This window comes from Lemur catta, chromosome 1, assembly GCF_020740605.2.
Source record: "Lemur catta isolate mLemCat1 chromosome 1, mLemCat1.pri, whole genome shotgun sequence".
Lineage (NCBI taxonomy): Eukaryota > Metazoa > Chordata > Mammalia > Primates > Lemuridae > Lemur > Lemur catta.
In genome coordinates this window covers 125144347-125169859 of record NC_059128.1, presented here as the reverse complement: position 1 = coordinate 125169859, position 25513 = coordinate 125144347, and the positions used below count along the sequence as shown (strand labels likewise).

Sequence of the window (25513 nt, the reverse complement as noted above, 5' to 3'; positions counted from 1 at the left end):
CCTCAAGCCTGCTCCTTTACTGTTTGGATGGAATAAACGTCAGCCAGCGTGAGACAGAGACAGTGCGTTATGCTGGCCACTGCCGGTGAGGACATCGTATGACAAAGGAGCTAACCCGAGAATAAATTACTTGTGAACAGGGGACAGGATGACTCTGGCAGTTTTCAGAGTCCATCAGCACTTGCTCACTGGCAGCTGCAGCAGGAGTATTTGCAGGACTAAGAAGTAACACTATGAGCATTTGACTTGAGAAGGGCAGCAATAATTAGGCACAAAACAGCCAGGGATTTGCTACAATAGTGACTAAAGCTTGTATGCATCTGAAATCAGAATATTAGCAGTTATGCATGCAACTGTGACATGTTCACTGCAGGTAATCAAACCATCCCAATGTGCCAAATATTTTCTCACGTTATCTTGGCGAATGGAATCTTCCTCTTCATCTAGCCTGAAATCTGGAGTCATTTTTTTATTAGACTCTTTTCTTTATTGCCCATATCCAAGCAACTAGCAAATCCCATTTATTATTCTACCAACACTCAGTACACCACATCCAGTTTTTTTTTTCCTCCTTAAAGAAAACCAGAGAAAGGAAGTACAGGTTTTCATGCGTCCCCCACGGCTCAGCGCAGGATAGAAAAGAGATAGGGAGAGAGAACCTCCACATTGGACGTTTGTTCAGGTAACCCCCAGAGTAAGGCCTCCCTCTGCATCACCCGCTGCAGAGTAACTTAACCAAAAATGTCCCGTTCTTTGTAGAGTTATGCTCCAGTAAGAAATACCAGGTAGATAAGGACGCACATGGAGGAGACAGAAAGGCCCCCAAGATACGTAAGGATGACCTGGAAAAGCTCCAGAACACAACAAACATGACTTTTCTCCTCTGCTCTTTTCTTTTCTGGCCCCCACCCTAATCTTTCTTACTATCTTCTTTTTCTAATACCTATAAGCCGTGTGGGTAGGTGAGCACAATTTCATCACCTTACACGGTAGGCTAAAATTCATAAATGATTTTGGATTATTAGTTGAGTTGCATTAGAAGAAATCATTGAGAGTTGCATACACACCAAGCATTTATGTCAAATGAACCATAACATGTAAACATTATTAAATTTTAAAACTTTTTGAGCAGTCTAGAAATACTCTTCCTAAGCTTACTGGCAATTGTCTAAGTATATGCTGTATGTAAGATGCTTTACCAGGCTGCTTGAATTTTATAGCTTCATTTTTATAAAGTCTATACTTAAGGCATCTTAGGTTGTGTAAGTCCTTGTTCAATAATAAAATGTATAATTTTAAATTAGAAATGTCTTCTTTTTTGAAAGGCAAACATAGTCATATTGAAGCAACAGCCTTTTTATCATTCCTTAACAACTCGAAGTTAACATTCCAATATATTTTTTATAATTTACTTTTTAAAATTGTTACTTAGTTTAAAAGCTGCTTTTTATGCCAGATTTCTGCTTGAAGAAACTAATTTGGCCTAACTTATATGCCATAAAAACTGATTTATAATGGAAAGGTTGACACATTTAAATGTAAATTGAGTTTAATTTCACAAAAATTAACATCATATTCCTCAACTATAATAGGTTTGAAGGATAAATTAAAATAATCACCTCAAAAAGTTATCAATTTGTATTTTAAGAGTATTATTCCTCCTAAAATGTTGCATACTTGGCATATGATTAACTGGAGATTTTAACTCTTGTCTAAAAGATCAGGCCTACTTCAGGCATACATTTCAAAATGTAAAAGCATTTGGTTGTCACAGGCTCCAAATTAAGATAATAAACAGTAAAATTATATTATATAGGCCAGGCACGGTGGCTCACGCCTGTAATCCTAGCACTCTGGAGGCCAAGGTGAGTGGATCGTTTGAGCTCAGGAGTTCGAGACCAGCCTGAGCAAGAGTGAGACCCCGTCTCTACTAAAAAAATAGAAAGAAATTATCTGGACAACTAAAAATATATAGAAAAAATTAGCTGGGCATGGTGGCGCATGCTTGTAGTCTCAGCTCCTCGGGAGGCTGAGGCAGGAGGATCACTTGAGCCCAGGAGTCTGAGGTTGCTGTGAGCTAGGCTGACGCCACGGCACTCTAGCCTGGGCAACAGAGTGAGACTCTGTCTCAAAAAAAAAAAAAAAAAAAAAATTATATAAGGTAACAAGCTATAGAAAAGAATGAATGTTTTAAATCAATTTTTCCTAATACATGTAAGTTATTCATGTACTTTAAATATTTGTATATTTATTGCCATAAAATATTCTAGATGGTTTCAAATAAACTAACGTTTATTTGAAGAAATTCTCCTAACTGTATATTGGTTAAAGGAAAAGAAAATCTGATGCACAGATTTAACAAAAAAAACAAAAAACATGTCTTTGAATCTATCCTTTGTTATTATGGTTAAGTCTGGCGAACCTCAGTCTCGTTACTGAAACTAGTCAGTCCCTTTGCTGCTTAGTTGGTGCTATAGATAAGCCGATTGTTTCTTATTTATGCGTTAGGTAAACACTATCTCCAATAGAATTACGAATACCACTGACTGTTCATGTGCTGCACATTCTCTTCCACCAAATTCAAGTTACAGAATGAGTACTTACTTTACTAAGCACATTCATAGTCTTTGACTTAGAAAATTCTATCTCCATACAACTTTTTGCTGCATAAAATATGGTAACTAGTGGCTCGAACGCAGCCATGCCCCAACGGGGAGGCAGTTTTGTGGGTCCACACACCTCCTTTAGTGAAATCTCGGCATGACTTAAGTTTCTTTCTAGGCTACATTTACCAAACGTGGAGTAAAGCACACAGTCATCCAACCGTACCTTCACCGCGCCGTTCTCGTGCATGGTGATGCAGTTATCCGCATCTTCTGAGAGTTGGTACAAGGCCTGAGCTGTCGCACGGTGCACGTTGGTGTCATTCGATTTCAGGTAACGCACCAATGGAGCAACTGCTTTGTTTTCTCCAAAGGCCACTCTGTTCCTGCCCCACATACAGCACCGGGAAATAGCTTCTGCCAGGTGACGCCTCAATTGATCGTTATTCTGCACAAAGGAAAATGAACTGCGGTCTGTGCATTGCAATGAATGATTGTGTTTATGCACTTGATGTTTATTACCCGCTGAGATGCCAATGAGTCTAGAGACAGGGGCCAGCTGGCTACTTGAGTTGCATCTTGAAGGAACTAGTCTTTTGGCGGGTCACTAACAGACCAAGGCTCAATCTTGGGTTTCCTTTTTATGAATTGAATGTGGCCAGTGCACACAACGGTGACCAGGGGTCTGACATCAGTCATTTGCTCAAGGGTTGATTTCCTTTAGAGTAAGTCTGCTTGCAACACAATATTATAGATCAGCAAGTTGTTTCATAATATAAATATTTAAAGACTATCGGATAGTCTCAAAGGAAAACTTCCCTTAACTGGGATAAGTGAATTGACTCAATTCTTCACCCTAGAATACTTCCACATCAGTAATACACCTTAGTTCCCAAAGGACAGAAGACAGTGTAGCAAACATAATGACACGTTTTGGGTCTTCTATTCTCCATTCTATGTTTTATTTTTTTTAATGCAGACTGTATACTTCTTTTTGTATGTAATTGCCTATAATATAACTGAATAGGACAGTTTTCTTTTTATTAATTGTACTGTTCTTTTGATTCAGGCAACAGCTTGGTGTCCTTAACTGAATCTGGCAGATACTCTTAGGAACTCAAAATCTAGATCAAGCATCCTTCCAGAGTTTGAATTCTGCTCCATGACTTTCCTGCCAAGTGGTAGTCCAAACCATGCTCAAATACTTCTGGTCATGGTGAAGTCATTGTCTCTCAAGGCTGCTTATTCTATCTGGCACAGCTCTAGATAAACGATGCAATGATTGCCAAAGTCTTCTAGCTCAAGAATGCCATCGATCCCAGCTTGCTAAGCTGGAGGAGGGGCATCTAACGTCTAATGTTGGCATGAACCATTATCTTAAGAAGAATGATGGCAGTGGGGAAGATGATAGTTAACACTTACATAATAGCACGTGTATTTGCCACCACTTTGTTTGCCAGGGGCAAATAAAAAACAGTCTCTATTTTACAAGGATCTTGTACGTTAACATTTTATAGTTTAAAATACACTTTCACATATATTAGTTTCGGAGAAATTAAATGATTTGATCAAAACCTCACACCTCATAAGCAAGGGTATTGAACTTGAATCCAGTTTCTGGACTTGGAGCTCATTGTTTTTTGCCACTACACCATGATAACTTATGACCATATGCATTTAAAATAAAAAGATGTATTACTTACTGTATTTGCCAGTTTGGATAATAAAGGAACAACTCCATGATCTGTAATAACAGCTAAATTTTCTTTATCTTTTGCTATATTGGTAATAGCAGCACACACGCTTGCCAAAACTTCTTTGTTATCTGATTTCAGTAAATTCACAACAAGTTCCAAACCACCAACAAAGGAACGAACCATTTCTCCAGCATCCTAAGATAAAAATAAAAATAAGGATGGTATCAAAAATAAACCTATATTTAACCTTTTTCAAAAAAGGCAAAGAGTAACAATTAGGGCTGTGAGGTACACCTTTGGCATAAAAGATAAATTCAGTTTGATTTATTTCTATATTATAAGTAATTTCTATGTATGTATGTGTACAGTGTGTGTATATACATGTATATAAACATATAACACATACACATAAAATTCAGTTATACCAAATATTTATTAAATAACTATTATGTGAGCTAGCTACTGAGGATATAAAAGTTAATAAGATAGAGTTGATACTTATTCTTTGTGGTAGCTTTGTTCTCTAACGTCATTGTGAACACTGAATTAGCCAATACTGAACCATTGCTCTTAGGGGAAATTCAGGGTTAGGTTCCTGCGAGCCTCTGGCTGCAACATTTTTGTCAACTGATTGATACATAACTTTGTTTTATGTGTGTTTCTGTTGGAAGACACCTTATTTCATTTATGTTGTTAATTCATTCACACTGAGCTCACGGCCGACAGCACTATAAACTCATGCAAGGGAGCTTAACTAACTCAGGCACTTTGTCTATCAGGCACACCACAGCCGTCTTGCGCTTAGAAACTGTAGGTAGCTCTTCAGCACTATGCCTGGGGGACATTTTAAGCCGTGAAACAACCAACAAAAAGCAGAAAAATGTGAAAAATGTGGCACCAAATAGACCACAACATGGACACTTGTTTATAGTATGAGAGCCAAAACAAGGAGGCAGGGCATTGGCTTGTCCAGCCTCAGCTGAGAGCATGCATGTTATGTGACTCAAATAGCTCCCCTCTTTGACTGTGTCCTACAATGGCTGTAAGTACTGATTTGGGGGTTACAAGGAAATTTTAGCAAGTGGGCAAATTCCCAAACAGAATCTGTGAATCATGTGGATCGACTGCGTGTATTCTTTTGCCATCATTTTGTTTCCATCTGGGGGCTGGGGGCGGGGGGAGATGGGTATTAAGAAATTATAACAAACAGCACCAGTGGGGTGGGGAGGTGAAGATTCTACAAATATACACAAGGGCATCTCAGCTAGTGCAGAGTCAAAGACTGGCTCCCCTAGAGGATGTCTATAAGCTAAGGCCCAGGGGATGAGGAGTTACCCGGTGTGAAGACATTCTGGGTGGACAGACCATCATGTGACATAGATCTAAGAGTGAGAAAGAAGGTGGCTTTTTTCTTTTCCTGATTCATAATGGTTAGAGCATACAACAGGAAAGGAGCGTGGGAGATAATGAGATATGAGCAGTGAGAGCTTGAAGAGTCTTACAAGGCTTGGTAAAGAATTTGGAGTTCATTTCAAGAGCATTTGGAAGCCAATAAAGAGGTTTAAGTGTGTGGAAGGATTTTTGTGTTTTTAAATCAATCTTGTGTCTTAGCAGATCTCTCAGGATTGCAGGGTGCAGAGCTGGAGTGGGGTCAGAGAATGGCATGGGGAACCCAGAGGCTGTTTCACTGGTCCAGATGAGAGGTGGTTTGGATGAAGGTGAGGATCTAGGCTTGGGGAGAAGGGTGTGGATTTGGGGGGCTTGACTGGAGAAGACAGGGACAAGTGATTCAAGAATGATTTCCATGTGTCTGGCTTGATCTAGTGGTGCAAAATGATGGAAAACGAATTTAAAAATTCAAGAGAGCAAACAGGCAGAGAAGATCTAAAACATGTGTATCAGAGTCCCCAAGAAGAAAAACAAAACAACACAATGGAGCAAATTTTTAAAACTATATAATTAAAAAAAAAAAACTCTCTCCTGAAACAAAAACTGACAGTATATTGAAAGTTGCCTTATGTACCTGGGAAAAATGTTCCAGCATGGGCTAATATAGAGACATATTCTAATAAAACTGCTGGATTTTTATTTTGAAAGAAAAATTCTTTGGTCATGCAAGCAAAAAGATAAAGTCACTTGGAAGGGGGAGAATAAGACATTATCATTAGACTTTTCAATAGCAATGTTTTATGACGCAGGAAAGGGCATAACACTTCTAAGCTACTCAAGGAAAGAAAATGTGAACCAAGGTTCTGATATGGAGCCAAAATGACTTTCAAAGTATAAAACTATTAAAAACGTGGAAGGCTTCAGGGAATGTTAACAAAGGCCCTTCCTGAGGAATCTACTTGAGAATGAACATCATACGCCCCCAAATGACTGGAAAGACATTGACAAAAGGACTGCTGATTTCTCAAAACCTCTATTGGCTTCAGTTTCCTTCAGGACAATGTCTAAATCAATGTCATTCAAGTATTTCCCAATCTGATCCAACCTCACCGTCTTGTTTTACTTCCGAGGATCCTCTTTTGCATAAACTATACTCCAGCTCCCACGATTATTGTGGCTTTATTAAAGTGCTCTGCATCTTTGGATATGTTATTTTGTTTACCTGGATGCTCTCAAACTCCTACAAACTCCCACTCCACCCTGCAAACCCTGATCCATCTTTTAATAGCAGGCAATTGTTTGGTTAGGGGCCCAATAATTTGTTTAGGGGTCCAATTATGGCCGATGGGTCTGGAATGATGTCTCCTAGGTATCTTCTGGGAAAATTGTCCTATTTAGAAGAAGGAATCATCACAGGTCACAGTGAGAACAGAACAGAAAGAGGAAAATAGTCTAGTCCTTGATGACACCATTGAGTTGCTGGGGCAACTAATCCTAAAATCAGATCTGGCCATTTACAGCCAAAAGCATCTGCAGCCTTTCGTTCATGTTATGGTGACGGTTTTCTTATAGGTCCTTCCCCCTTTTCATTGGTGAGCTCCTCAAGGATAGAGACACCTGGTCTTGTTCTTGTTTGGTTCTCCCTTGGGATAGAGGCTTGGGTTTCTCACTCAGTGGACATTCAGTAAATGTTTGTTGAATTATAAAAATAAAACTAAAATTAATAAAGGGATTATCAGTTCAAGATACTTAGCCATAGTCGCAAACACTAAAAAGAAAAGAATATTAGCTATGTATGATGGAATCTAAAATGGTAAGATGGCGTCAACAAGCCAAATTCCAAATCAGTCTTGCTCCTCAGAGTCAACCTCACAGAGTCTAACGACTTCACGATTCTCTGGCTGTTTGATCAATAGCGACGGGAAGCCACAGCACTGGGGTCACACTGGGAAAAAGGACAAAAGTGATCGCGTCTACCTCTGATCCAAGGACTTCCTAAGGTGCATGGTATGAGATGCAGAGAGCCAAAGACCCAGTGAGATCACGGGCAAAGCTCACCAAGCCTTGTAATGTTCACAGCCTGCGAGACAGAGAATGTCAGAACCAAAGCCTGCAAGCCCCTCTGAAGTCTGTTTATTTGTTTTGAAGGTGAGATTTCTTTCTTTTCTTTTCTTTCTAGTTTTCTTTTTAGGTTTAAAGATTTTAAACATATGATGTCTTGCCTCACATAGTTTCTATGGAAAGGGAGGCAGTCTATTTGAGGATGGAAAAAGCAATTATTCTGCCAAAACTGTCTTTCACTAATGCTCAACGACTGGGCAAATTCACCACATTTTCCACCTTCTCATATATCTTAAAAACTGGTCTTTGCCAGCTTTGCTGCTGGTACGATATTGGTTATGCACAATTCAAATGCTCATCCGTAATAGGGAAACTCTTAATAATAACAGTAATAGTAATAATAGTAGCTGCCTGATTTTTTTGCAGTGTATAAAGGGCTTCCCCATACATTCTCGTCCAGTGTCTTTTCTCTACGCACTGTGCACTTGGACTTGGAAGCTCCCGCACTGATATTTACTAGATTAAACCTAGTTTATAGAGAATCAGAACGATCTTCACAATTTAGGGAATTAATAATGCCGAACAAGATGAAGTTATTTTGCCAATGACATTTCCTAAGACAAACAAAAAAACAGTCATTGAGAAAGAGAATATGAAACACCTTCATAATGCTATTAAAAGTGGAATGGTTGAATAAGCAGGAAAAGGTGTCAAGTTCAAAATAAACAAAATCAAACAGAATACACAAATAAGATGAAAAAGATAAAATAGCAAAATACTAACATCTAGCTAACATTCAGCTAATGGGAAAATATTAAGAAATTATTTACAAAGAAAAAGAAATTATTTACAGATTAATGAATAAAACAGAAAACTGGGTGTTTTGGCATTAAGCAATTTAATTAATGAGTACGAAATTCCTTCTCTTGCCTACAGCGAAAAGAACTGGCAGTTTTCTGATGAGGTGAGATATACATAATGCAACTTTAAAGCACATACAAGGCAAGTGTAACATGACTCAAGACAAAAATTTTTAACCAGAAGAGCTATAAAAACACCACTCTGTGCTGTAGAGAGACCATAGAATATATAATACAGTATTTGAAGAAGACTTAAAAATAGCACATAACATATAAAAAATTTCAAAAATCCTACATTCACATTAGAATAGTATGCCAGAGAAGTCAAACTGAACAGGCAAATCTTGCCCTAAAAGTATATTTAATAAAGTAAATCCTTTTAAAATTTTCAATATAACCTATATATACTCAAAGAGAACAGAGAGTTTGTTTGTGTTGCTCTATCACAATAAGATCCTTGTTCTGTTCCTACTAGTTAACAAGTACTATAGCTTAAAAAAATTATTGCTGATTTAGAATTACCTTGTACTCTTAAATGCATTACTTCAAAAATCAAAATTAGAATATCAATTATTACCCCTTTCCTTATGAACTGAATGAAATATAAATTAGTTTCAGGTAAAAGAAATGATACAGTCCTTCCTTATAGTCTAGATTGACATAACAAAAAAGTATTACACTTGGAGGGTAGCTTTATCCAACTGAGTAACAAGAAAAATAAAGAAAACAAATTTAATGGCTCTGATTTTTTCTTCTTCGCTTGCCTAATTCAAGATAATTTTCTTAAATATCAGAGATAACTGTGATTTTTTTCCATTTGACCATGCCCTGTGTTAATCCTGTGTTAGATGCAATATTCCATTAATGAGGAGGTCTAAATTGTGAGGCAGCATTGTGTAACCAGAGGTTTATAGAGTTAATTATGTGACATTCTTAACCAATGATGTATTTGAAAGAACTTTAAAACAAATACAAGGTGCAAAACAAATGTCATATTATCATAAATAGCTATTATTTATAAATCTATGTGTGTATATCTATACACATATCTTTTATAGTCATATAGTCATATATGTATATATTTTAATATTTTTTTAATTTACTGCTTATACTCTGTAAACTACAAACTTTTCCTGTTCAGATCCAGAGAGATGCTTCAAAAGAGTGAGTTATATGGACCTTGAAAACATAATCTTGACAGAAAAATAAAATCTAACTACATGGAGTATCAAACTCCAAAAACAGGGAGTCTCCACTTTATGAAGAGATTGTATTCCCAAAGTTTACTTGGGTCTGTTACATCATACTTTTCAATAAATTTATGGTTAGCATTCCAATTCCGCAGATAAGAGTCTATTAACTCATAATGAATGTGAACAATACCATTACATTAACTATAACTGATCATCATCATCATGAATGCTTTCCTAATATTTGAAGCCAGCTATCTGGTCTCCCTCATCTTCTCTGCTGTGTTTTTAACCAGTTTTCATATTAAATGGTTTTCCTAGGTCTGCTCTCTTATTTATCAAAGTTTCTCCTAAAATACACCCAGAGATCAATGCAGAAAAAAAAAATCTACAACAAAACACTAGGAAACCAAATTCAACAGCATATTAAAAGGATTATATACCATGACAAAGGGAGATTTATTCCTGTAATACAAGGATGGTTTGACATAAGAAAATCAATCTGTATACTATACCACATTAACAAAATGAAGGTTAAAAAAAAAACTCACATGATCATCTCAATTGATGCAAAAAAAGCATTTGAAAAAAATTCAACACCCTTTCATGATAAATGAAAAAAAGCTCAACATACTGGAAATAGAAGGAAAGTATCTCAAAATAATAAAGGTAATTTATGAAAACCCCACAGCTCACATCATATTCAATGATGAAAGACTAAAAACGTTTCCTCTAAGATCAGGAACAAGGTAAGTATGCCCATTTTCACCAATTCTATTCAACATAGCACAGAAAGTCTTAGAGCAATTAGACAGGAAAAATTTTTTTAAAAATCTAAACTGGAAAGGAAGAAGTAAAATCATCTCTGTTCACAAGCGACATGATCTCGTATATAGAAAAACCTAACGATGTCATAAAAGAATTGATAGAACCAACAAATATATTCAGCAAAGTTGCAGGATACAAACTTATCACATAAAGCTCAGTTGTGTTTCTATACTCTAACAGTAAATGATCTGAAATGGAAATTAAGAAAACAATTCCATTTACAATAGCATCATAAAATTTAGCCAATGAGGCAAAAAAACTTCCTGTGTTCATGGATCGGAAGACTTAATATTGTTAAGATGACAATACTATCCAAAACAATCTACAGATTTAACGCAATCCCTTCAAAATTACAACTGTTGGCCGGGCACGGTGGCTTACGCCTGTAATCCTAGCCCTCTGGGAGGCCGAGGCGGGTGGATCGCTCGAGGTCAGGAGTTCGAGACCAGCCTGAGCGAGACCCCGTCTCTACTAAAAATAGAAATAAAAAAATTATCTGGACAACTAAAAATATATATAGAAAAAATTAGCCGGGCATGGTGGCGCATGCCTGTAGCCCCAGCTACTCGGGAGGCTGAGGCAGGAGGATTGCTTAAGCCCAGGAGTTTGAGGTTGCTGTGAGCTGGGCTGACGCCACAGCACTCACTCCAGCCAGGGCAACAAAGTGAGACTCTGTCTCAAAAAAAAAAAAAAAAAAAATTATAACTGTTTTTTGCAGAAATAGATAAATCCATCTTAAAATTTATATGTAATCTCAAGAAACCCTAAATAGCCAAAACAATCTTGAAAAAGGAAAAGTTGGAGGAAGTTTTACACTTCCTGATTTCAAAACTTACCGCAAAGCTACAGTAATCAAAACAGTGTGGTCCTGTCATAAAGACAGACATGTAGACCATGGAATAGAACAGAGACCTGGAAATAAATCTTCCTGTATTTTGTCAAGTGATTTTCAACAAGGGTGTCAAAACCATTTGATGGGGGAAAGGACAGTCTTCAACAGTGTTGGGAAAACTGGATATTTACACGCAAGAGAATGAAGCTGGACCCCTACCTCACACCATATACAAAAATTTAACTCAAAATGGACTAAGGACCTAATAATAAACCCCCAAACTATAAAACCCTTAGAAGAAAAAATCCAAATCACAAGGTAGCTGAAGTTCTAAGCATGCTGATTTAGATCCAGAAGTAGGGAGAGGGACCTTTAGTTTAGACTTTGTAGGAAAATAAAATAAAAATATTCCAGGCAGGGTATATAGTTCACTTCTTGAAAACAGGGGTACGAAGGGGCTTCCACATTCATGAAAGGAGGCAGAAAAACATTACTAATAAAGGTGGCTTGTGGCTACTTCTTGTGTAAAGCCATGTGCCTAGAGAGATGGCACTGTGACCCCAAACTGAGCAAGGGACAGAAAAAGATTTCACACTTGGGGAAGTTGCTAAGGCAGGGGCTTGTTAGGTAGAGAAGCGAGCTTGCTGGAGAAAGGATAGTCTTTGCCTGGAAGAAAACAGCCTCACTTTTGATGTGCTCAGCATATCAGATTTGAATCTGAATAATCCCCAAAACAGAGAGACAATCTCCACAGGTGATTCTCTCACACACGAATTTTGCTCAGTTACGAGACTGGAGGCTGGTCTGGAAGGTGGAAAGGGATCACCCAGTCTCATCGTCTCTTAACCTCTCAATCTCGTGGGCTCTCTGTTGGCAGTGTTGCGGTTCCCACCTCGAATTCTCTGCAGTACAGTCCCACTGCCCCACATTCTGGTCTCACAGTCTCACACACGGACACTGTCATGCTCTTTGAGTCCCCCAGCCCTTTGCTCTCAAAGTTTCCTACGATCACACCCTTACAAACATGCATTCCCACAGTCCAGCAGCCTCATGGCCTCCAGGTTTCAAGATTTTGCAATTTTGCAATTTGGCGGTCTCTTTGTGTTTGCTTCCAGGACCTGCGGGAGGAAAGGCCTGAATTCACTTGAAAAGCGTTTGGAGCCAGAGGTGACCTGAGTCTAACTAAAGGTGCAACCAACCCTCCACCAAACTCAACTTTTGGTAAGGTCAAAAACATAAAGCCTCAGAGCCACTCATGTAGTTGAGGGCTGAGCTGAAAAACAAAAGGAGATGAGCCTGGACTTCTGGTCTGTGATTCCCAAGGCCTGATGGGGGATAAAGCTGCAGCCCATCTCCTAACAAACGCAATCCCTGATTGCATCAAACTGATCAACTCCTTCCTCCTGTGCCTAACGGAGGACAGAAGACTTCCTCTACTATTTTTAAAAAAATATAACAGCCAGAACCCCACAAAAAAATTAAAAAAACCCACAAGATGTTCAAGGAATCACATGGAATTAGAGTCTAAGGAGAAAAGAGAGAATTGGGAAGAAAAACTTAAAAAAATAATGACCTAATATTTTCCAAATTTGATCCAAAAGAGCAACCCACCGTTTCAGATGATTGGGTGCAAATGTGGATCCTGGCAGGTCTAGAGATGTTGGAATAAAGGCCATCCCACCTACCGGGTGTCATATTCTTGATCAATTCTAAAGTAGATTCTTCTACTGGGCAGGGGCAGGTATAGGCTGTAAGAGACTGCAGCAGCTGTCTTAACTGTGGGGTGGGAGCAAGCTCACTCGAGAGACTCGGTGAGCTGGCCAAGTCGAGATGGGTGATCACGAGTTTTTAACGATGGTAACTGGCCCAATGACATGATTTTCTATGGCAACATTCTCCTGCCAGACTTCCCTAGTGGACACAATGGATGAATGCCTCCATCCAGGTGAAGACTTCATCGAGACAGGTGCAACGGAAAGAAAGAGAGTAAATGGACTTGAAGGTATCTCAAACAGAGTGAGGGTAATGATAGATTGTGGAATCCAAGGTGCGCAATTAGGGAAATACAGCTAGGAAGAGGCCTGTGGGTAGCAAAACAGTGGGGTCAATGTGTGGGGGTCTGATGGAATCAAAGTGAAACAGGGGTGTCTGGACAAATGAACTCAAAGCAGCAGCCATCCGACACCTAGTCAGATGTCTGAGTCCTGAATTTTGTGATGGCACCATGTCTGATGGTGACAACGTGCACTGTGTGATCCATCCTGGGCGTTCTCGGCCAAGGTGAATAATTTAATGGGTGAAACTATCAATTTAATAAAGTAACCGGTAACTGATAACCAACCGTGCTTTCAAACTTAAATGGTGAAATGGTTTCATAAGTAGCTAACAGTTGGCACATAATTTTGTTTCATTCCTGTTTAGAATAAGCTATGCCTTTAGTTGTAACTTTAAATTTTGTAGGCTGTATTACTCTTCCATCAAGTCTACCCTCCCCAGGCTAGCAACTCCGGCCTAGCCCTCTGTGCAGTAGGGCAGGGAGGTGCAGCAAGCAACAGACTGGACCCACAGCTAGTTAGTGGTTCTTCCAGCTCTGCTCTATAGGCTTTTTAACGACCTCACTTTCGCCTTGGCCCTTCATGTCCTTACTTGAAAATCCGATATGCAAAAAGAAAAAAAATTTATAATTTTTGTTACCAAAAAAAAATTTGTAAAGTTTGTACTTCAATCATTTAGGATTTTAGGAACTGGGAACCAGATGGGGTCTACACACTTAGAAGTATTTGGCGACTAAAAATGATCACAGACCCCAAAATGGCCCACCAGAACACAAACACAGGTCACATTTTAAAGAGATTTGAGATTTTCTTAAAAAAAGCTGTGTTGATTCTTTGGCACACTGTTGGACAACTATGGGTTCAAAGGCTCAAACATGGCCAGATTGAAGCTCATAAACCGTGTTTACAGCAGCATTCTTAGTCTGAAACAAAAGCCCTGCACACAACTTCCCAAAGTTCCCGTTGGCTTCCTGGCGGGGCATGGCTCATTGGGCAGCTGAAGCTAAACAGGGAGTGATGTCAAATTCCTGTCCTGTTTGATCAGCTGCGTTCTGTCACACCTGTGGTGGGGAAGTTGGCCTCATCCATACTCAGTGCTCGACATTCCTGGCTCAAATAGCCCGGGCCTGTGTTCCAACCTCGCAAATTAACTTCTCTTCTCTTTTGGGGAGTCATTCTCAAATTTCTCTGATTGGCTTCTCTGTTTGGAGCAGACCTTTAAATTGCTGGTTTTGAAATTACTAGAGTTTTGTGGGGTTTTTTTCCCTCCAAGATCAAAACCAGACATTTTCTAAACAAGTAGCAAAATTAAGTTTAAAAGGTTACAGGCCAAACGATCTCATGGATATATATTACTGATTTGGAAGACAGATTGAGTTTTCTCCCTAAATACCCAACTTACTTATTATACATTCAGAGTATTTGTTTGAAAATAAGAATACCTGTTTCCTTTCTATGTCATAAGGAAATGGTGATTATACATTAATGTGAATTATGCTAATCATTTCTTATGAAAAGGCAAATATAAATAAACTATTTTTTCTTAACAAAAACTTCTTAAAGCTCATTAATGAAAGGAGACAGAATTAAAGAAATTACTTTAAATATTACCTTGTGACATTCAAAACAACATTTTTCTTGGCAAAAGGCACAAAAGTGATTGTAAGTGACATGACACATTCTTTACATGAGTTCCTGGGTTTTTCAATATCTTATTGTTCACGGAGCACAAATTTGAGTTGACTTTCTGCATCAGAGTTTTGCTTCTTAAGAACAAAGAATTTAATACATGGATTTCTGCCAGATTCGATTGTTGCATTCTTTGCAGCACAACTTCATACACTGAACACCTGCTCAGCCACCATTTTGCTCCAAAAATGTGTTTGATCATTCAGCTTGAAAGGAACAGCTTCTCACTTCCATTTACAAATCTCCACATTTTTCACAAAGCAGTTATTAGTCTGCAGCGTGATTTGCAGCTCATGGAATTTACTATGTAACATCACTACAGAGGCTAAATCTTAGGATCTCTTTTTAGCAATGTTAATAAAAAAAAAATGAACTTCCCTTAAACCTAATACAGAAAAGATCTTAAATGGTAAACTCTTAAATATAAAAGGCCTTAGAAAAATGCAGAGAATTTTTTTGTAATTAGTCTAGTTTGACCTTCTGTTCTTTAGCTCTTGACTAAAAAACACTGTAGCTTTCTAACTGAAGCACTTGTTTCCTGTCTTAAATATTCTTTCAAGTGTTATAAACACCATAAAACAAACTCACATGTCACACTCTTGATTTTTCGAATAATACAAAGAACGGACAGATAATTATTAAGCTGGAAAGAACATATCTTTTCACCTAGTACATTTTCCTTATCACTGAGAAGCTATCAAAAATGATTAATACTTAATTTCTTCTGAATGAAGTCAAATTTTAAACTTCCTAATTGAGACTCTGTTCTACTGCTGATAAGGCCAAAATTCCTCACTATAAAAATCCCACAATCTATTTGTTTTATGCATTTAACAACAAAATAGTGACAACACAAAGGCAATGCCAATTTACATGGTGCGTCTTTGTTTCTCTCAATTATCCCATAATTCGTTACTGAAGTCTTTGATTCTAGTACTTTGTTGTCTGGCTCATTCACAGATAGGTAGCTTTAAATATTTCCCAACAAGAAAAGAAGTCATACGTTCGCTAGAAGCAATTTGCACATCTTATTTTCTTAACAAATAGATCTGAAAATGTATTCTGATGTGTATGCTGTGAACAATATAAAAACGGATAACATCTGTGTCGAACAGATGACATTTCACCATGTCCACACCATGTGGACACACACATGTGGCACACTTAGGTGTCATGATGCCTGGCCGACGTGGCAGGGACCCTGAAGTGGCAGTAACTTGTTTGAAAGCTTGGCCAGCATTTTCTTCCCTGTGTGTGGCTCTCAGTTATAATTAACTAACTAGTTAATTATAGCTAGTTTCTGTGGCATTACTGTCAGTGCCATTAATCCAAAGAAGTTCTTTATTTCAAACTGATGCCAAATCCTATGATTCATAAACTAATAAGTTTAAAGTTACTTACAAAGGTGTCCTATGTGAGAAGAATGTGGAAATGCTTCCTTACAAAACAAAAGGCAATTCTTTCCTAGAAAACGATCATTGACTTACCTAAATGGGAGAGGGGAAGGAAGGGGAAGGAAGGATGGGCCAAAGTATTTGGCAAGATCTCTTCTGGTTCCATTATTCCACTGCAAGCTGGATGCCCTAGCATATGCACAAGACATTTTCCACCCCGTTCTCCTTCAGAATCGATAATCTTATTAGATTATATATTAGAATTTTAATCACCTAAAAACAATAGGACATACAAAATACTAGTTGAAAATGCTAAATTGAATATAATCTAGTGCGAAAAGTTTTGGGTCATGATGTCAATACAACACACGAGACCCCAAAAGAGTTGTAAGTACACACAACCACCATGTGTACACGTGTACATGTGTCATGTTATTCACACTAATCCAAAAGGCAGCTGACTATAAAATGCACTATTATTTTATGTATGACCAAGACAGAGAAAAAAACTGCCCATTAACCTAAGACAGAAACTATGTCTATGATAAAACACATCTCTGAGAAGTTATGCTCAAATTGCTACCAATGGGTCAGAGGCAACTTTATTTGCTCTCCCTATGTGAAAGAATATTCCAGAAAGGCTCAGATGAAATTTTTGTTTCACTTAACCTCACTGTTTTTTAACAACAGAAACTTAGTTGCACAAGTAAATTATGATCTGTATTGTAATATATACTATATATTATATTATATGATATGGCCATACAATATAATACTACACAGCCAAAGAAAATTAGTCAGCGGTATGGAATGATGTGTATTGAGAATCAGAGAGACATTCACAATTCATGCTTAAGGGGGAAAAGAACCTGTTAGCTCTTAATAGCGGTTATCTCCAAGTGCTGAAATTACAGATGATTTTTTTTCTTTGCTGTTTTTAGTTTCTAAACTTTACACAATGAACATGTAACTACACATAAAGTCATTTAATTCTTGAGGTTTACAACTCTTTGTAGCAGGTGCCTTATGAAAACAACTCTCTATGACTTGCATATCTTAGATATGGCCACCAAAATAATAGCCACTAACCACATGTGACTATTTAAACTTTAATTAAAACCGAATATAACAACAAACTCAGTTACTTAGCCATACTAGTCACATTTCAAGTGCTCAATAGCCACCTGTGGCTGTTAATTGCATATTCGAGCTATACTTTTTATCGCACAAAGTTCTATTACGTACAGTTGTCTTAGACCATGGTTTGACTGGGATCTGTATAAATTATGAGATACGACTTTCCAATATTATAAATATGCTTTCTTCCCTCTTCCCTTTCTCAGTACATGACCTCTTCCGTACTCTACCCCTGAGGTATCCTTCTGCCTTGGTAGAATGAGTTTTGGTGTAGAAGGATTCAAGAAGGAAGATCAATATAATATTCAGCTTCTGACCCTGGAAAATAGAATGTTTACAAAAGACAAGAGCCTTGCAAATTAGGCTATTTTCTTAAGGAAAGATGTTTTATTTGTTTTTTTTTTTTAAGGAAAGATGTTTTAAATTTCCCTCATTCCCATTTCAAGGGCTGGACCTGGTGTGTACTAGACCAAAAGGTCTTCAAAATTTTTGCTGACACACACCCATACATTTCCAAAAAGCTATCATCTATTTTGAATTGACATCTAAAAATGTTCATCCTAAATTTAGTCACAAGAGATGTATTTTTTAATATTTTATATATATCATCAAAAGTTTGACTCTACATATTTTGCTAATTCAGTTTATGGAACTGTCTTCCATACGACCTGATCAGAAAGGCCAGTCCTTATTGTTGAAATAGTCAAATGAGTGGTATGCTAGGAAAAACCTGACTTCAATTTTTTAAATCCACATGAGGGTATTGATTCAGATTCCTTTGATAACTTTCTCACTTCTGAATTCAACTTCAAGATGTAGATAGACAGAGAGATGATAGAAAGATGATAGATGGATAAATAGATAGATAGCTAGGTGGATAGATAGATAGGCCAGCCATATGTTTGCTGCCTGAATGAAATAAGGAGTTGCTTCTTTCTGTGTTTCTTTCCAGAAGTTCTCTGGGCTTTGCTCTCACTGTACTCACGCTCAGGAATTATGCATTCTAGAACTGTTCTTTTGCTTGGCACTCCAGAAGTCTTCTACGGTACTCAGAGCCATGTGCTTGTAAGACTAAGGAAGAGTGAGAGCCATGTCTTTCTTTCTTTACCTGTTTTCTCTCTCTCTCTCCCCCCGACCCCGCATCTCTATGTAGGTCGACACAGGTATATGGATATATGCACACACACACATGCCTCTTCCTTCCATATTAATCCTTCCCTAACCGTGAGCTAGCTATCTTCTGGATTTCATATTGTCTCCTTCTCTTAACAGCTGAGCTTCTAGAAAGAAATATTAATCTTCTTTTTCTCTGTTCCCCCCAATTCATTTCGCACTACAGTACCATCCAGCTTAAACTTACAATTCTCAATGGAAATGGCTACGACCAATGACCAGCTAATTCCCATATTTAATATACCCTCTTCAGTTTTCAAAGGCAATTGTCCTCTTGGTAGAAAATGATACTGCTGACCACTTCGCCTCCCCCCTGACTTGTCTCCTTTCCTGGCTGTTTTGCAATCATTATCCCTGGTTATCCCTCCCTCCCCTGCCTTCCTCCCTGACTTCGCTCTGTCCTGATGATCTCCTCCTCCTCCACCCCCTCCCTTTTACCCCTCCTCCACGCCTCAACTCTACCACATGCTGGACGACCTCACATATACACATTTGCAGTCCAGAACTCTCTCCTAACATCCGGATTCATGTATTCAAATGGCCCAGCATCTCTACCTGGATAAAAACAAATCCACCATCTTTTCCCAAAATCATGTTCTTCTCATGTTTGGTAAAATTTCTATGATGTTCCCTAGTTGCCAAAGTTTAAAAAAAAATTTTAAAAACCTCAAAAATTCAAAAGCTTTCTTGATCTCTTCCTCACAGTCAACATCCAATCACTTACCAACTTTCTGCTTCTGCTTCTTAATTGTTTCTTGTTTTGTTTTTTGGTTTTTTTTTTTTTTTTTTTTTTTTTGAGACAGTGTGTCACTCTGTTGCCTGGGCTAGAGTGCTGTGGCGTCAGCCTAGCTCATAGCAACCTCAAACTCCTAGGCTCAAGCGATCCTCCTGCCTCAGCCTCCCGAATAGCTGGGTCTGCAGGCATTCGCCACTGTGCCTGGCTAATTTTTTGATATATATTTTTAGCTGTCCATATAATTTCTTTCTATTTTTAGTAGAGACAGGGTCTCGCTCTTGCTCAGGCTGTTCTCGAACTCCTGAGCTTAAATGATCTGCCCACCTCGGCCTCCCAGAGTGCTAGGATTATAGGTGTGAGCCACCGCGCCCGGCCCTTAATTGTTTCTTTTGTTGACTTCTCTCCATTTGCACTGCCACAGTATTAGGTCAAATTCTAATTCTTTTCATCTGAACTACTATGATAGCCTAATCAGTCACCCACTCAGATATTTTCTAATTCATGTCATTCCCTGTTGAAGACTCTTCAAATGCTCATGTTACCTCCATGTTAAGTGCACGCAAAGGAGAGAGCAGTTCTTGGTGGGAGATGTGAGTGAGCAGAGATCTCTTCTTCAAGAGTTCATTCTTCTCTCAAGACAAATAAGAAAGGAGCTGAGGTTTCCTTTCCTTGAGAAGAACTCAAAGACACTGTCTTGGTAGGGGTGGGGAGCGTGCAGAGGGCAGGTAAAGTTCAAGAGAAATGGAACAAGAAGCAGCTCTTTATGGAGGCTCGGATCTAGTCTAGGGCGTGGGACCAAGGGCAGAAAGAGAGGTAGGCTGGGTCAGCCAGATATTCAGGACAGAGAGCCTACACAAAAATAATGATATTAAAATACTAGACTATCTCTTAAATCCAATAATATTAATAGATAACAATTTTAGAGTTGAAGTCCGTAAGAAGACAGAACACAATTTACTCAAAGTAACAGCACTAAGTAGAAATAGTATCTATCAAAATGGTATCTCACCAATGATCATATTAAATTCTATATTTAAATTTATATTTTCAATGACCATTGAGAATTATCAGTATCTATAACACCCTTTGCTGGGAAAGGGAAAGGCCTTTCATGTGCTTTCTCCTAGCACCTCCCACTATCCAACATGTTTTTTTGAATCATCCTGTAGTTTAGAGCCAGATTGTTCCTGTGATGATATTATCTGTTTTTATTTTATTTTATGACATTACTTTTAAAGGAATTCCTTCTTAATAATTTGATCAAATTTGAAAGCCAGCTTTTCAACACAAGTTTATATTTAATAAAAATTATAAGGATTTATTTGCTCATTATTGTTTTATATAATTCAGGCTATTTTCTTTCTCAGAATATTTTGTTTTGCTGGAAAATATAAGGTAATTTTTTTTCCAGAAAAAGTTCATGCAGGATAGACTTCCTGAGTGCTGACATTTCTAAAAAAGCAAAATGCCTGTATTCTTTTCTTTCTTTACACTCACATTAATGCTAGTTTTGCAGGGTATAGAATTCCAGAATAAAAAATAGTTCCCTGTAAAGACAGGAATGCTTTGTTCCATTTTCCTTAAGAATTTATTGTGAATGATATTAAGTCTAATGCTGGTGTGATTCTTGCTCTTTTGTAATTTTTTTCTTTTAATTTCTGAAAGCAACAAGTTTGAATTTGGGTAAGGTATAAACATTTTTGTTTGTTTTTCTTGCTTGGTACTAAGTGGACCTTTTTGATCTGAAGACTAGAGTCTTTCTCCAGCATTTCAGCTCATGAAGACTTTCCCTTTTGTAAAAAACAAAAATCAAGACTGCTTTTTCTCTTCAATTACTCTCATCCTTTCTCTGTGTTTTTCCCTTCATGTCCTATTTTTTTTATACTTTACAATCTTATTTATTAGACTTTATCTTTCAGATAATTATTCACCCATATTCAACTTAGTATTCATCCCTTCCAATAAATTTATTGTTTTGCCAAATATATTTTCAATTTCAAAAAAAACGTTTTTAAAATCTATGAATTTTTTTTATAACAGCCTATTTGGATATTTGGACTCTTAGCTCTTTCTATATTCCATTCCTTTCATTATTTCTGTTTCTTCTGAAGTTAGTTCTGCTTATTAATCTTGGCTTGTGTCTTTCATATCATTAATATTCCTTAAATATTTGGTGATCCTTGGTTGTTCATATTTATGAATGAAGGACTGGCTGATTAGTTGAAGTAACTGATGAGGATTAGCCTTCAAGGATGTACATCAATCTTTCCCCAGTAGGCTTTTTTCTTGCTCCCTAAACAATATCATTTAAATTTTACATTTTGAAAAATTCTTTGCTAATAGGAAGTGTATTGTATATCTATTCCTGCAACTTGTTTTTATTTTGCTCAATATGTTTGTGAGATTTGTTGATATTGATGAACACATTGCCAAAATGCATTCATTTTTCACAGCTGCATTGTACGATGTGATATGAATAGAGTTCCATCCTATCACTCATTTTCCTATAGATTGCTATTTGAGATCTTTTTAATTTTTTTGCCCTGATAAAATGGTTCTATTAATGAGTTTGTAATAGGTCCCCTCTGCTAACATACACCACCATTCACTTTTTAAAGAATCATGTTAAATTTATTATAGAAATAAAATCCCTTAATATTCAACAGAGAGAAATAGCTTGGCAACAAGGACCTTAAAGAGAACTCTCTAAACTTGTGGAAAAACATCGAGGAAAGATAAGAGAAATAGGCTGCAAGAGATCTTTAAAGAAAATAACAAAATTTTCTCTAAAAACAAATGAAGAGCTAAAATAGATGTCAGAAACTTCTAGTCCAGTTTTTAGTGACAGACAAGAATAGCTGACACGCAGTAAAATTATGTGACCTTTTCAAAGAAACACAAAATGTAGTACTTTCTCTGCAGGCTGTGCTATCATACAATAGAAGCAGTCTTGCTTCGCACTTGGCCTTCAGTCTCTGAAAGTAGCAGGCAAACACAGACCATTTTCTTAACCCATAAAATAAGAACAGTCAACTTTTCCTCACTCTTACCCAGGGTGCTTGTCTCAATTGTACCTACCAGCCACAACTGGGTAAGCACCGCCATCTTAGACTAGTTTCATTTGTCATTTTTTAAAACTGACCAGGAAAAGGCATTGCTCAAAGATTGTTTTGGGATACACATTGCTCAGCACTGTTTTCCACCAGATAAGTCTGACCAAAAAAATAAGTCAAAGCAATTAGTAACCCGTGGTGGCATTATTCAATATGTCATTAGAGATTCTATTTGTACCTTCGCATTTTCAATGCAGGGACAAAGGGCCCACGCCGCGCTGGCCTTCACATCTGGGTGAGGATTTTTCAGCAAGGACCACAGCAAACGAACTCCGTCTAAGCGATCAATTATCCTAGTGTGGAATACAAAACCGCGGTATAAACTGTAATTAAGAAGTCATATGAAAATTTAAGTGGCCCAAATAATTATTTTCTCTCCTTTTGACATTTTGCTTCCTTTTTTTTTTTTTGCAAAACTTCAACAACAGGGATACAACACGCTGTCGAATGGTCAGCCCTCTGATTTCAGTTTTAAATTCGTGACACAGAAAGCAAGCTGCATGATAATTACAATTCACATAAACTGGAAATCAAGCCATGTAATTTTTTAATTAGCTGAACACAGACTCTTACCTAAATGTAAAAATACTGGTTTCTTTCACATAGTATAGTAACATCTAAACGCTTTCCAAAACAAATATTTATGCCTCAAAAGCGTGCAGTTACCTTTTTTATTTGGTCTATGTTTAATTGACTTACCTTACTGTATGACATTTTAAACTCTTTCAGTCCTAATCTAGCATTAGGAATTAAAATCATTACACCACAGTACATCCTTTGTTGGGCACGAATAACACGTAACTTGTTTTCCATGTGTGCCCTTCCCAGCAAGACTAACATTGCAGACGGTGTTATAATTACTTAAACACACTGTAATCAAAATATCTTCATGACTAGCTGAAAAATGAATTATCATCAGAGCCATCTCTATACCATCTGTCTTCTGTTTATATATCAGTCAGTCCAGAGAGCATAACCCCACGGTAGGGTCCACTGAGTACTTGCAGTTGAAAAGAAGGCCAAACAAAACTTAATATCCTTTACAAACATGGCTTTGTTCAGAAAGGTATATTAAACTCAAAGCAGATGAAAAAAAGATACAGAACATCAAAATTCCTTTGCTTTTTAATCTCCAGTTGATTTAAACACATGTAGTATTTAGCCACAGATAGAATAAATACGACTAGCTTTAAATGCCATTCAAGTTCTTCCTTGAAAACTGACATAAAAACATCTACATTTCTCGATTATCTGAGATGAGTTTGCCAGGAAAAAAAAATGTATTTTTCCAAAAGTTCCAAGTAGGAGATCAGTTTTGCATAACCTTATAGAATTGATGATGCAAACAGCCTACAGTAAGATATAAACTATCTCTTTAAAAAATGACTTCTAAAAAGGAAAAAAATGCGCTGAGAAAGTATTTTACAGCAAAGCTTAAGCAAGCTGCTTTTCAAACCTAAAACTTTCTGTCAAAATCATGCTGAGAGAAAACAAAATTTTATTTCTCAACTTATGGAACGTCTAAAGAAACATTCTGGGCACTTCACAATGGAAAATTTGCTTTTTAAATTTACATTAAAAAGGCTTACTGCCTTACACATGCCACTGAAAATATAATTAATGCTGATCCCTGGGTCTCTCTGTATTTTTTTTTAACACAAAATTTCACAATGAATAACAGTGAACAGTGAATTCTTGCAAATTCAGCATTTCACAGTTAGCTCTAAAAATTCACTATTGATTATAGGATTAGATATATCATTCCCCTCCTTCTCCCCAAACCCTAAGCAATTCATCAGCTGCATAGTTACAATGGCTGAGGATTGCGGCCCCATTCCTGGTATCTTAAAGACTCAGCAGAGTACAGAGTAACCACCTCGTTGGAGGAAGACATTATTGAGCATGTGCAAGCAGAGGCGCTAACAAAGTAGGGGGCGCAAACGTCAGAGTTTAGCTCTATCCCCTGCATCCCCTTCATCCCCCACATCCCCCTCATCCCCCGCATGAAATAATTTACTGCTGATTTTTAATTCACAGCAACTCGTGTATCTCTCCCTGCTTTCCTGTCCCCTATGCCAGCGCTCTAACGCTGGGCTTTACGACTGCATATCGGAAGTGCTGAGGCGGGTGTGTAACTTGATTTTCTGAATTTCCTTCCATCCTATAAATCCCTGCAAAATTCATCTTTCTAAAGAAACTTTGGGAGCTTCTGCAATCGCTCCTTGAGAGCTGGTCGCCAGGGATATGCATTCTGTTCATGACACCACCTAGCGGGTTCAGTCAAGGCCTGTTGAACAATTCACAAGCAAAACATCACTCTCCGGGGGCGGGGGGAGGCGGGGAGGAGGAAGGAATAAAAGTCTTCAGTGGCTTCCCACGGCCTGCATGATATTAAAACCCCAATTCCTGAAGCCAGTAATCAAAATTTACAGGGAGATGAAATTACTCATAAGACTCCTTGACTATCTACTAAGCCCTAAGCACAAGGCATGCAGAAATAACAGATACAGTTAATTCTCATTACTAGGGGTAGTTACGGTCCAGAGTCGCTGCAAACACTGGATGAGAGAATACCGAACCGCTACTCTTACGGGAAACAAAAGTTTTGTTCCTGTGTGCCTCTGGTCAGAATATTTTAATCAACTGATCAATATATAAGCTCATTTCATGTGTATTTCTCTTTAAAGACACCCTCTTTAAAATATATTGTTGAATCATTAACATTGAACTTATGGCCAACAGCTCTATATTTGTGCT

General features: G+C 37.6%; 1 protein-coding gene across 2 annotated transcripts in view; it reads right to left on the bottom strand.

The window, feature by feature from the left end:
• The window catches only part of ODAD2 (outer dynein arm docking complex subunit 2), a 137769-nt gene that overhangs the window by 43555 nt on the left and 68701 nt on the right, over positions 1–25513 (bottom strand). For both annotated transcript variants that reach the window (XM_045533179.1, XM_045533170.1), the window contains 3 exons: positions 22935–23049; positions 4307–4495; positions 2830–3051 (listed from right to left, as the gene is read on the bottom strand). In XM_045533179.1, the coding sequence (XP_045389135.1) occupies positions 2830–3051; positions 4307–4495; positions 22935–23049 (526 nt within the window). The remainder of the gene's footprint in view (positions 1–2829; positions 3052–4306; positions 4496–22934; positions 23050–25513) is intronic.